The sequence below is a fragment of the Notothenia coriiceps genome, unplaced genomic scaffold (genome assembly GCF_000735185.1).
Source record: "Notothenia coriiceps isolate Sejong01 unplaced genomic scaffold, NC01 NC01_scaffold00010592, whole genome shotgun sequence".
NCBI classification, from domain to species: domain Eukaryota; kingdom Metazoa; phylum Chordata; class Actinopteri; order Perciformes; family Nototheniidae; genus Notothenia; species Notothenia coriiceps.
In genome coordinates this window covers 174,770-187,754 of record NW_011343293.1, presented here as the reverse complement: position 1 = coordinate 187,754, position 12,985 = coordinate 174,770, and the positions used below count along the sequence as shown (strand labels likewise).

The 12,985-nt window shown below is 40.9% G+C and overlaps 1 protein-coding gene across 1 annotated transcript in view; it reads left to right on the top strand.

Annotated features, from left to right (window-relative positions):
- The window catches only part of LOC104946072 (voltage-dependent calcium channel gamma-4 subunit-like), a 13,543-nt gene extending 8,028 nt beyond the window's left edge, over window positions 1–5,515 (top strand). Inside the window, exons 2-4 of the mRNA XM_010771822.1 lie at window positions 1,243–1,326; window positions 2,986–3,126; window positions 3,961–5,515. Of these exons, the coding sequence (XP_010770124.1) occupies window positions 1,243–1,326; window positions 2,986–3,126; window positions 3,961–4,487 (752 nt within the window). The 3' untranslated portion in view covers window positions 4,488–5,515. The remainder of the gene's footprint in view (window positions 1–1,242; window positions 1,327–2,985; window positions 3,127–3,960) is intronic.
- The last annotated feature ends 7,470 nt before the right edge of the window (window positions 5,516–12,985 follow it).

Here is a 12,985-nt window from a genome sequence, read left to right as displayed (position 1 = left end):
TAGTATCCCACCCGCCACTCCATCTCCCTTTCTAACCCACCTTTGCATTAAAAGCTTCCTGCACACGGTCCTTTGTTGTTTAAATTGGCTTCCTGTCCCCACCACACTCACCCATTTACCTGAGCTGGATTTGGACACGCTCCACTAGCCATGAAGTCCCTCAGGGCAACGCATTTTTTATCTCACAGTCTAGCGTCTGCACTGATCCCAGACACACACAAACATAAGCCCTCCTCTCATTTGCTTTCTTTCTGAAATATGAGTGCATTGAGCTGTGATCTTTAGTAAAGCGCTTTTTAAAAGTTTAGGCTGAAGGTCAAGTCTCATTGATGGTTGGAATGTAAAACCATTCAGGGTAATGGGTTAATCCTAGAGAGCTAAATGAATGGATCCAGATTATGTCATCCGACAACAGCTATGAAGGAGTCTATACAGTAAATAACTGAAATAACATCCTGGTACTGCTGTATTATTTCTCAAGATAAGCTCTTTAGAGGTCCTTTCGAGAAATTACTTCCTACTCCTTTTTCTCTTTTCAGAAGACAAAAGCACATGAGCATTTTACTCCATTGGACACAGTTTTACAAAAACAGGTTGCTGGAATAGTGAGACACTATGGCTCTGACTCCAGCACCCGAACCTCCTTTATAAGCAGAACCTACTGCAGTTTGATGGATTTGCATCAAAATGTACCCTTTAACTTTTCTCCTATTGTTTATCCTAAATGTTGATTAGAGGGACCCTATTATGCTCATTTCCATATTTTTATTTTCAGAATCAGAATCAGAATACCTTTATTCGTCCCACAGAGGGGACATTTACATTTGTTACAGCAGAAAAGAGACAAAGACAGCTTAATGTCTAACAAATAAGTATGAATAAAAAAGAAAAAAAATATTAAAGATAAAACAATAATAATTAAAAAAAGAATTACACAATTTAAAAAATAAACAGTCTGTAACAGTTCTGAAGATGTAGCAGCCATATTGCAGTTATTCACGGCATATATATATTGCACATATTGCTGGTTGGTATTTAACAACTCTTCTACAGTGACATCAAAGTATGTCCAAAAAGGTCTTTATTTTTCTCATACTGCCTGTGCTGCATCTATTTTCTCCCTCTGTCTGAGACCAGAGCCCAGTCTGCTCTGAATGGTTAGCTGGTCGGCTCTGTTATGATGCTGTCATATCAACTTGTGGACTGTAATTAATATGGAACATGTTTCTCTTTGTCCTGCAGGCATCAATCAAGGCATCTGTTTCAGAATCAACCATTTTCCGGACGACAACGACTATGACACAGACAGCTCTGAATACCTGCTGCGTGAGTGCTCCCTTCTCCTCATTGTCTGGCCCTCGTCTTTCTTTATTTGTAAGGACAAGCAGGAAGTCCACTGACCTTCATCCTCTTAATTTCTATCTCAGCGAGCAGCCTCCAAAACAGACAATACGCTTTTATAGAGAGAAATGCAGAAAATGGCAGAGAAAGTGAGCAGATAAAATGTGACAGCTTTCAAAAAGACAGGATAAGATTTCAAGCATGTCTGTATCAAACTAACAACGCAACCCATGTTATTTATTTACTTTTGTCTGTCTACATTTTTCGCATCGATTTAAAAGCAATAATAAAGACTTTTAAGTAAACTTTCAAAAAGTAATGTTGGGTCCCTCAATTGCTTGGTTTCCAATAGAGCTCACATTTAGAATATAGCTCTATCTGCAGTGCAATAATGTTTTCATTGACGATGCAGCAGGATCAGATTTGTCCTTGCTTTCCCTTTTTTCTCTTATGTTAGATACATCCTATTGTGAGTATTCACTTGTTAAACCTCAATCTGAACATCATTGGTAAAAAAATAGTTATAACCTTTCTGCTTCTTTAAAAAAGATTTGTGTTCTGTGAAAGCTGTTTATAAATGATTATGTCAAGGCTTATACATATTTCTGATAATGTTTGACTTAACATTGGGTTATTCAATCAGCAAAAGACCTTCATTTAGTGCACATCCAATGCTGCATCTGCCTTATATGTGAAGAAGCACAAAGAAATCGTATTAGACTGTCCTAATGAGGGCTTATTAAAATACTTTTCAGTGAATAAGCTCACCTATCCTTGGAATTTTGTCAAATGGCACAGTGACTCATTCCTGGGGGAGGTGAGGGTCAGTGGGAGAGCTCATATACCTCCTGCAGCCGATTGTCAAAACTTTGTCATAACAAGGTCACAGAGTAAAAGTAATAAAGAAGTTCTCAGAAATAGATGGTAGAAGAGATGGTGGTGGGTCTAAGAAAAATCAGGTCCCCACAAAGTAAAAATGAATGGGTGTGAATGGAGGGATTGATTGTGAAAGCACTTTGAGGGGTCTCAAAGACTAGAGAAGCGCTGTATATCCTCCTTATAAGAATTTAAAAATAATTTAAAGGTCCCCTATTATACTGTTTTTCCTATTATACTGTTTTTCCTATTATACTGTTTTTCATATTATACTGTTTTTCCTCAATATATTACAGGCCTCAGATATATATACAAAACATGTCTCTGAAATGTTTGGCTCCAAATACCAAACAAATAATTGCAGCATCCCATAATCCCCTCTGTTTCAGCCCTGTTTCAAAAGTGCTGATTCTCTGTCAGTTACTTTAGATGAAAATAAGGAGCCCCTCCCCACGCCCCTCTGAGAGATATTTGGTTAGAAAGAACACAATGGTGCTCTAGGAGGAGAGATTCAGCTGATAAGGTGGGGGGGGGTGGTTACCTCATAAAGTGGCCAAAATCTGATCAGCTCATTTTCAGTACTGTATATATATAAATGGATCAGGACAAAAGTGAGTTCATCTTTTTTCCTGAAACTTTCAGAATCTCTTTACATAGAGGGGACACATGTTTATGTATAAGACATGAACAAGTGGATTTTGCATAGGTGGCCTTTTATCAGTTATCCATTATGAACCATGTTGTGTCCTTTCTCCTCTGCCTCTGTAGGTATAGTTCGTGCCTCCAGTGTGTTCCCCATCATCAGCACCTTTCTGCTGATGTTCGGCGGGCTGTGTGTCGGGGCGGGTCGAGTTTACAACAAGACAAACAACGTCTTCCTCAGTGCAGGAATTCTCTTTGTAGCTGCAGGTGAGCTGCAGGATTACACTTGTCAGCCATGATCCCAGAGAACAGCAATCACCTAAAGGCTGGGGTTTTTATAATGGGCTAAGGCAGCTTGATGTGGCCCCTCTGATAACCTATTGTGCTTCATCAAGGGTGCAATCATACAGAACTGTATTCCCTCTGGAAGAAGGTCAGGGTCATGGACCCGACACACAAGTGATGAGGACACATGTTATTAGGGGTTACTGTAATGAGAGTCACTCAGTAATCACTGACTTACACAGTGGGAGTTCCTGGGATCCATTATTAATAGAGTCATGGCCCATATACAGTAGCTTTTTGTCATTGATGTGTGTCTTTATGGTTGTTAGGATTCTATCCTATGGTTCTGTTTTCCCCTGATGTTGGATCTGTCTTTCTGGTAATGTTGTGTATCTATGTGTTCATTTCTATTTGAATTGCACTTTTTTGTAGTTATTTTTTGTCTGTGATTTGTCCCTTTTTGTCCCTTGATGTGGTCGTGTTGTGACTCTACAGTATGTAGTTGTTTTGTGTAGCAGTTTATAATTGTTTGGGTCTTTTTATAGGTACTATTTGCCTGGTAGCATTTAGTACATTCTCCTGACTTTTTATTTCATATCTCTTTGTACTTTTTTGTGTCCTTGTAGACTTTTTGTATCTCTGTGGTCATTATATATTTCTTTGTGGTCTTTTTGAATTCTCTCTTCCTGTTTAGAACGTGTCTTTGAATATTATGAAGGTTAAGGCTGACAGGTCCTTTATAGGCCTTTCAATATATCCATCCATGACCTTCCCTTTCCCTGATTCTCTTTCTTGTCTCTGTTTCTTTTTTATCAGGTCTGAGCAACATAATAGGCATAATTGTCTACATCTCCAGCAATGCGGGAGACCCCAGTGATAAACGCGACGATGACAAGAAGTACACTTACTCTTACGGCTGGTCGTTCTACTTTGGCGCCTTGTCCTTCATCGTTGCCGAAACTGTGGCAGTCCTCGCCATCAACATCTACATTGAGAGGAACAAGGAAGTTCGCTGGAGGGCGCGGCGCGAGTTCATCCGTTCACTTTCTTCCTCTTCCCCGTACTCAAGGATACCCAGCTTCCGTTATCGCCGGCGGACATCACACGCCAGCTCTCATTCGACGGAGGCCTCGAGGGAGAACTCTCCTGGGGCCGGTCTGAAGGGGAGGCCATCTTCAAGTGGGCCCCTGGACGAGCTGTCCATGTACGCGCTGGCGAGGGACTGTGTGACGGACAACACGTACAGCCCAGAACACGAGTCTGGTGCTGAGTTCCTCCAGGTCCATAACTGTTTTACCACTGATTTAAAGGACGGGGTGAATCACAGGACCACACCGGTGTGAGGGACATGCTGCTGCTGAGTTGGAGGGTCCACTAGAAGTGGATGAACAGGAACTGATGAAAATTCAGTGGGTCTGTTGGAGCCTGAGTACTTGTGATAGCCTGCCATCTTAGAGGCACAGTTATACAAAAAAGAGAAGAGATTACAGTCAGACAGACGGGAAATTAGCAAATTAACAGAACATGAGAACCATTTAAAGGGAATCATCAAAGCAGAATAGAGTTACAGAGTGTATGCTGTAGCTGGATTGAAATTGACGCTATCTGTCAACTGAAAAGCTTTAATGAGAAGCGTGAGGATGAAAACCTTTGATTCTTTAATAGTTACTAAACATTGAGGGTGTGATGTGTTGATGTGAGCCGATCAGCAGTATGCTACCTTTAAATTATTCAACAAGGTGCTAAAAGGAAATGTACTCTTCAACTTGAAAGTATTCCATTTGTGTGTGCAGTTAAAATGTGGACCCCTATTTGTTTGGTTTTGCCTTGTACTCTAATTTGATGAAAGAGACAACAGGGTCTTTTAGCAATGTCATTTATAAGAATGACTGGCCTTTTAAACAAACATAAATGATCATAATTGTTTTTGCTTTTTTTCAAGAGTGTGTGGTTGGGGGGCCAGTTTTTTCACAAATGATTGACTTGCTGAGTTGTAATATACTAAATGTTCAGTATTTTTAACAGATTGTACAAGCTGACCATCCAGTCAATATGAAAGGTTTTGTCTCACTTGCCGTCCTAGCCTCATATTTATTATTCTTTGACATTTTCCAGTCAAACGAAATGCCGGTGGAGCACCTCTATTCAATCGCTTGTTTTTATCCACTTCCACATCAGTCAGCTATTCTTCCATCAGCCCCCCGATGGACGTGACATTGTGTATGCGCCTGTCACAAGAGAAAAGCAGCTGATAAAAAAGAGGGTTACGAGTTCTGTGAAAACGGCACACAGGCCAGGACTTCCTTTGGCTCTGAATGAAAACACCCAACGCCTCACAACGCCTGTGGGTCCATCTGCTCCCCCCCATGTTGAGTAGAGGACTCAGACAGAAGCAGAGGGAGCTGTCTGCATCTGTGTCCCTGAAGGATGTGTGTGTGTGTGTGTGTGTGGGTGTGTGTGTGTGTGTGTGTGTGTGTGTGTGTGTGTGTGTGTGTGTGTGTGTGTGTGTGTGTGTGTGTGTGTGTGGTCACCCTGAACATCCATCACTGCTCTTTCTTTTAGTTCTCTCAGGAAATATTGGTTTGTCGTGGCAGGGATGAACACTTTTGAGGTCCTCTCCCTTCTTGGTGGCACGGCTGGGAAACGAACCGATGAAAAAGATAAACCTGGTGAAAATGATTTGGGGAAAAAAATGCCATTACAGTTTTTTTTTGTAAATGCTGTGAGTGTTTGCTTGAGCTTGCTCAAAGAACCAGCTGGGGAGTTCTTTTTTCATTCTTAGGGCTAACCAGTTGGTTCTGGTTTGGCAAGCGAGCTCACTCAACCACAACATCGTATTTGATTGTATTTGGTGTAGTTTGATATCCCATTAGAGGTACCACTACCAGGCTAAACTTATGTAAAACAAAGCCATCATCAGTATGATCCATTGTAGAGTGTAGATATTACACTTTTATATCAGTTTGGGTATAACATCCAAATGTGTTTGTTTGTAATGTAAAGCTGCAAAGTTGTATATAAAAGTACAATAAAAAAAAAAACATTGAATGTGCAACAGAGGTTTCAATCATTATTGTATTCAATGTCTCTGTCACTTAACACAAAGTATAATAATAATAATAATAATAATAATAATTTCAATTTATATAGCGCCTTTCACAAAACCCAAGGACGCTTTACAATGGCTGAGGTTGATTATATAAAGCAATTTCATAGCAATCCATCCAATAAATATGTAAATACATATTTCAGTCAGCAAGTGGTGGATCAACCAACCAACCAACCAGCAAACTGACATTGCTATAGAGGCATGCTGCTTAAATGGCTCAAATCCCTCAAAATCGGTCATGTAATGTTATTTACCAAGCCTCCTGCTATGTATAGAAGAATACAGGTAGAGTAGAGATGTGTTGGGAATTTCTAAAAATGTATGCCAAATGATTACAGCCATAAGCCTTCCCTCAGTGGCGCTTGATTTCAGTTGAAGACCTTTGATTGTAGACCTTCCTTCATATCTCTGAGTCCTGAACGTCTTTTCAGACTGAATCACCGTCATCTGAGAATGAGTTATTAACTCCTTCAGCCTCAGAGTCGCCGCATTGTTTAGCAATGAAGACAGCATAACGCTGAAGGCAGCACCCTTTGATAAAAAATGTTCATAGGTTGTGTCCGTCGCTCAAAGAGGTGCCACCTGAAAATATGGAGCCAACAATCCGTGAGCAGACTGCACCTTTGGTTTATACACATATTGAATAAAAGAGAGCACAATAGACAGAGAAAAAGGACTTTTCAACCCAGGCTCAATCCTTTTAACTTCTCAAGGCTGTTGCTGTGTTCAGTTTAAAAGCCCTGCGTCATGTACCTGTTTATATCAAGGACGGCCGGTTTCTCTAGGTAGTTAAGAGTGCCTTATATAACAAAACATGACATTGCCTTGCATGATATGTGTAATTATGCCGTTGAAATATTAATTAGGTAAAAGGGGAGCTGTATGTCTAGCTGGGGAAATAATGATAGTGATATCTGATGTTGCAGTACAACAGCTTAATCATCGCCTTGTTTAAAATGTTTTTATATTTTTCTCATTAAATCTAAATTCACCGTCCCACATCACCTAACCTCTGCTTCATGTTGATTGACGGCCAAAGCTTTTGTTGAACAGGTCTGAGATGGGAGGATGGCGTCATCATGTTTGTAAATGATCCCGTTGTTTTAGAGAAGGTTATTAACATGACCCTCATAGAGGTGGCCTCGGGGTTTGGGTAATCTCATTCACTTTGAGTAATGATGCCTGTCGTTACCAAATGAATACAGTCGGGTGCCTCTGATGGCTCTGCAATATATTCCGTCATGGGTAGAATTAGCCTCAGTTAAATTTGTTTTTCATCCTGAAATATAATTCTTACAGGGAGTCTGGCTGCTGTAATCAACGTTAATCACCGCTACGTTTAGATGTGTCAATCCTGATTTCAATGGAAGTGAGTTTCTCTTATTGTTCATGTACTGAAAAGCTTACCGTGTGATTTCAGAGACGATCAGAGATGCTGTCATCTGTTTCCGTGTTTCTCGTTACTTCTTGGTTGACATGAGGTGATCCCTCTTGTGTGAGACACTTCAGTCGTCAATATCGTGTCACCAATCGCCCACACTTCGGACTAATGTATGGAGGCTCTGCAGCTGTTTGGTGTTCCTGCAGTTACCAGGAGACCGTGAGCAAATGAAGAAGGTCAGGGGTCACAAAGACACTATTATAACATGCTTAGAGACAAGCGGTTGCTCTCACCTCCTCCTCCTCTGGGAGAAAGGCAGCTTCGCTGCAAGTGTTTTCAGGTGGAACGTGATAATGAACACAACTGTCTCTCATCTCTTCTCAACCCGCACTGTGGGGTTTCTTTTTTAAAAGCTGGTGATTGGGGTGATTTGTCTTTGATGATCAATTTCCTGTTTCAGTTAGCTACTGATGGTGTTGACAGGAAGCACTTTTGCTCTCTCATAATACATTCATTTTGTAAAAAGGGTAAGATATCAGGCAGTCAGTGTTCATTATTTGCAAATCTCTTTTAGTCACACACACTGATAAGACAGAAAACAACACAGAAAATGCTCTTCCTTTACATCTTGCCTTAGCTTAAAATGTCTTGTGTTAAAAGAGCCCAGATCAGAGTGAGTGTTGAAAGTTGAAAATGGGCCAGAGTCCTCCCTAAAATGGGGCACATGGTTTATAAAAAGCCTACCCATTTACTCAAGCATTTCATAGGGAAAAGGTTGCTTGTGCCTTTGAGATGAATATGGATTTAGGGAATTAAAAAAACACAGAATCAAACATTTGTGTGCGACATACAGCGTGTCATAGCCACTTGTAGGATCCAAATGCAAGTTGATGTATATTCAGGGACATTAAGAAGGCCATTTTTAATAAACTCAAATATATAAAGTTACTCTCTCTACTGTGCTGCAGAGGAATTTACATCTTTGTGAAGTTAACATCTTATTTTAAAGGTCCTTTGCACAAAGCTATTTCTCTGTCTTTCTGAATCTGGATCAGCTGCATCAGGTGGGACCCTTGTCTCGGCCCTTAAGTGCTGATTGGCTGAGTAAGTAGATCAGCTCATCCAGACGACTTCTAATATAGTAGTCCAGTCCCCTTCACCCCACCCCTTGTGAACTCCCCTGGCACACAGTGCAGGAGACAATTCAGCTGAATGGGACTGTATAAACGAGACAGAAAATGTTTTAGATACATTAGAGGTTCATAAATAAATGATTGCGCTGTCAATACTTGTTGGAAGTTTTAATTAGATGTTGGAGTTAGACGACTGGAACCTTCTCAATCAATATACTGTGCCTGAACTTTAAAGTGTCTGATCTTGACCTGACCCTTGTGGACAGAACTGCTCGAGAAATAGGTGTGATAGGTCTGAGCTCTTCCCTGTACATCTTCATTTTGTAGCTTAATGGCCTCAACACAGCAAAGGCAACTTGGGAGGGAGAGAAAGCAGAGAGAGGAAGAAACTAGGGCACTGTTAACTGGCCCCTTTTTACCAAACATCAGGCACAAAGCAGAGAAAGAGAAAGAAAGAGCGGTGGACAGGAGAGGACTTCAAGAGTGAAGTGAAGCTGTAGACAAGACGAGGAAACCTCTGGAGTCAACACCCGTCGTCTAGACAAACAATACAACCTTGACTCTCACCTACCCGGGTCACACACACGTGAAAACGTGTGCATGTGCACAGACTTTGCACACATTTAGAACAGCAACATGTTTGAGGAGCAGGCGACCAAGGTTAAGATCACTTCTGTGGTGATTGTGGTGGGCATGGCGACGATGCTGGCGGCGGTGGTGACCGACCACTGGGCCGTGCTCAGCCCCCGGGTGGAGAAGCTCAACGCCACCTGCGAGGCGGCCCACTTTGGCCTCTGGAGGCTCTGCAAGAAGATCATCTTCATCGTGGAGGAAGACCCTCAGGGCAAAGGCTGCGGTCCCATCAGCCTACCTGGAGGTACTAAGCTATTCGTTCTTATTTAATCTGACTGTTTGAGGATTTTTGTGCTTACTGTTAAGCTTCATGTCAGGGGGACAACAAATATTAGATAACAGAAAAATATTTCTTTCTGTCTACTAGCTGTCATACTAACTTGTATTTGAGTTAAAGATTTGAGATTTTTTTCAGTACTGTATGTGAATTTCAACTATGTAGACCTGGTGGTCACAGCATTGATACCATAAAATCATTTTTTTAAATTATGTTATATTCGGGACATCAAATGCATGTCTAATATATATGCTCAATAGAGATAAAGGAGTGAAAGAGCGGGTCAAAAGTCAAGTTTCTTTCCGAGCACTTTGAGTCAACCTTTTCTTCCACTCTGTGTTTCATTCCAAACAGACATATGTTTAATGGTTCTATGGCCAGCTTCTCACAGAAACCATTATTATCTTCCATAGAGGAAGTCTCTGAACAGACTACCAATTTAGCACAGTCGAGCAGTTAAAGTCAAGTGTGTAATGGAAGAGCATCGCTGCTGTACTTCACAGCTAACATGACAAAGACATCAATCGGTTCTGTCTGGTCTGATGGACTCTCAATGGAAAATTAGACATCAAAGCCATTTTTGACCCAGGAAGTGTTATGTCATTTTTCAGCATACTCTTTATAGACTAAAATCAAGGGATGCTATATAACTCTGGCTTGCAGTGTCACAGCAGATCTGAAGTTAATATGAGAGATGCTTTAAAGGAATGCAACTAATTAAAGCAGGATTTTCTGATGCCAGTAAAAAACCTTTGAAAAAACAATTTGAAATAACTTGCTTAATTACAAGCTATGAAAAAAAAAAAGATATGCTGCTTGGTGCAAGTCAATTTTAGAAATGATTTCCTTTCATATGTTGCATAGAGTATGTGTTTTAGTTAAAAAAGACAGAGGCATTCGGTGTTCAAATGTATGCTTCGCCAGGAAAACCTTGTAGCTTAAATGACGAGCCCTTTTTGAACAGAGCGAGCACTGGGACAAAAAGCGTCTCGTTTGCCTCCGGCTGTGTGTGCATGCCTTGCAGCCTAACAGAGAGATTTCAGTCTGACTCTATCATTGACTTAGCCTCCAGCTCTAGCTCTTCAGGATCAGTACAGGCTTTAATGAAGTGTAGCTTCACACTCCAGCTCATGAGTTAGAGTACACCTGGAACGCTCAAGAGGGATGAAAGGGATTGTGAAAGAAAACAGAATCGAGTAGTATTCATAGAAGGGGGGGGGGCTTTCCAGTGATAGGAGGTGGTACTGTACACAGAGGACGGAAAGACAAGGTAGGTAGACAAAAGTTTTGTTAGCTCCCTGACATGATGATGTGACACATTTGGGGCCTCCAGGACACCGTTTTAGCAATGAATGAGAGGCACATTTGATCTGACAGACTCTAACCTCACATAAGATGAACAACAGTATACGTTATAACCCCCACAGCCTGACAGACACAAACAGTGTCATAATGTGTCCAGAATCGGCTTCTGCTATACTCTGGGATGACACAAAAAAGACAGACAAACTCCTGTCAGAGAATGAAAATAACCAATGTTTTTACATAGACGTATTTGGTTACATTCCCATAACCACATTGATGTTTCTAAACCTGGGTTATGTGGGAGATTTGGTGTGTGACTAGGCAGCCTGTGGCTCCCACACTGGGCACAAATCATTTTGGTGGTTATACAAGATGATCCGTACTGATTTGTGGTCCAGGTGACATCAGAGATGTGTGGGGGTGTGTCCCTGAGTAAAGAGGACATTGGGTCAGATGCTGATTGGTCCATTAACAGGTTAAGAAAGTGAGTTTCATTGATGGTCCTCACCAGGCAAAGCTTATTGCGCTTCTCCATTGGCTGAGAAAAGGCATCTACAGGTTTCCTCTCAACAGGTGCTTCTATCTTCTGGGTCCTCGCTGGTCAATCTGGTTGATAGCAGAGAGAATTACAGCCACTTTCTAGCTTAAGCCGGTCTGTTTCCTTTTTGATAAGAGTGATATCAGGAATGGCAGCATGGCTGAGCATTTAAGACTTGGCTGGATTACACAATTTGAGTGCAATTTCACATGAATAATAATGTTTCACATGGGATAAATTCACGGTTTTTCTTTAAGGGTGAAGTGTTTGCAGTTAACAAGCCAGCCAGCCTTAAAGCAACACCATGAATACATCATGACGAGATCTACAACATGGACTGGTTTCTACCTTTTTCGGTTCTTTCAAAATCTCAGAAATCAACATAAAATACAAAGTAAAGAGAACAGAAATAGTTTTTGATGGTCGTATGTTACTGGCCACTGAGATAGAGTCTAATGGCCAGGTCCCTCTTGGAAAAGAGATTTTAATCTCAATGAGTCTTTTACCTGGTTAAATAAAGGATATATATACAGTATATAGTATAATGGAGTGGCTGACAACACCATACCAGTGTTACTTATCTGCTTCTCAATTTAATTTGCGTTCATGGTCAAGTGTTTAGTACATCACCACATTGTAAAAAAAAAACTAAATGAATCAAGAATGCACCATAATACATTACGACCTTGATGAAACGTATACCCAAGCAGGCACCAGTGATTGAGCCCAACAACACACATTTGCATTTTCCCAAAAAGAGGGGGAGTCAGTCTTCAAGAGACACAAACACAAACACTTTTCATAGGCACAGTTGAACTGCTTCTGTGAAAAGGTTGCTTGACAACGGCAGCAATCAGTGAACCAAAATGACTTTTGAGATGAGCTTCCCACAAATGACGCATGACGGCTTAAGTGCTGTAAAAGTCAAACAAACCCTTTATTTTTACATCACGCATCTCGAAAGGGAAATAAAGAGCGTTAATGGTGCTTTTTCAAAACATATGTGTGCAAGGAAAAGGAAAGGAGTTAAACGTTAGAGATGTTTAAGAGCTTAAAAGTAGGAAAGTGTTTCTTTCCTACATTAGAAAGCATCCAGAACGCTCCAAAAAAAATTTCAGTTTTTTCAGTGACACAACACTGGTGCCCCAATTCATTCCCTTGAATCACCAATGCCACCTTGAACCACCACTTTTAGTTTCCAAACAGTAATCCAGTCATTTTCCTCTCTCGCTTTGGATTCAGAGCCAAAAATGTGGAGGTGTTGCGTTGCTTTGGCATTCAGAAAATGAGAGTAAGGTTCAAAATCTGAATGAATCACTCCACAGTATGCAAATGTAAAAGGGAGAAACCCTTCCAGTATGAGATACTCAGACGTAGTTTTGGTTGAAAATGATAAATGTAATGTTTTGAATGTCATAATAAGAGTCAGGCCGCATTCACTCACGCACGCACGCACGCACGCACG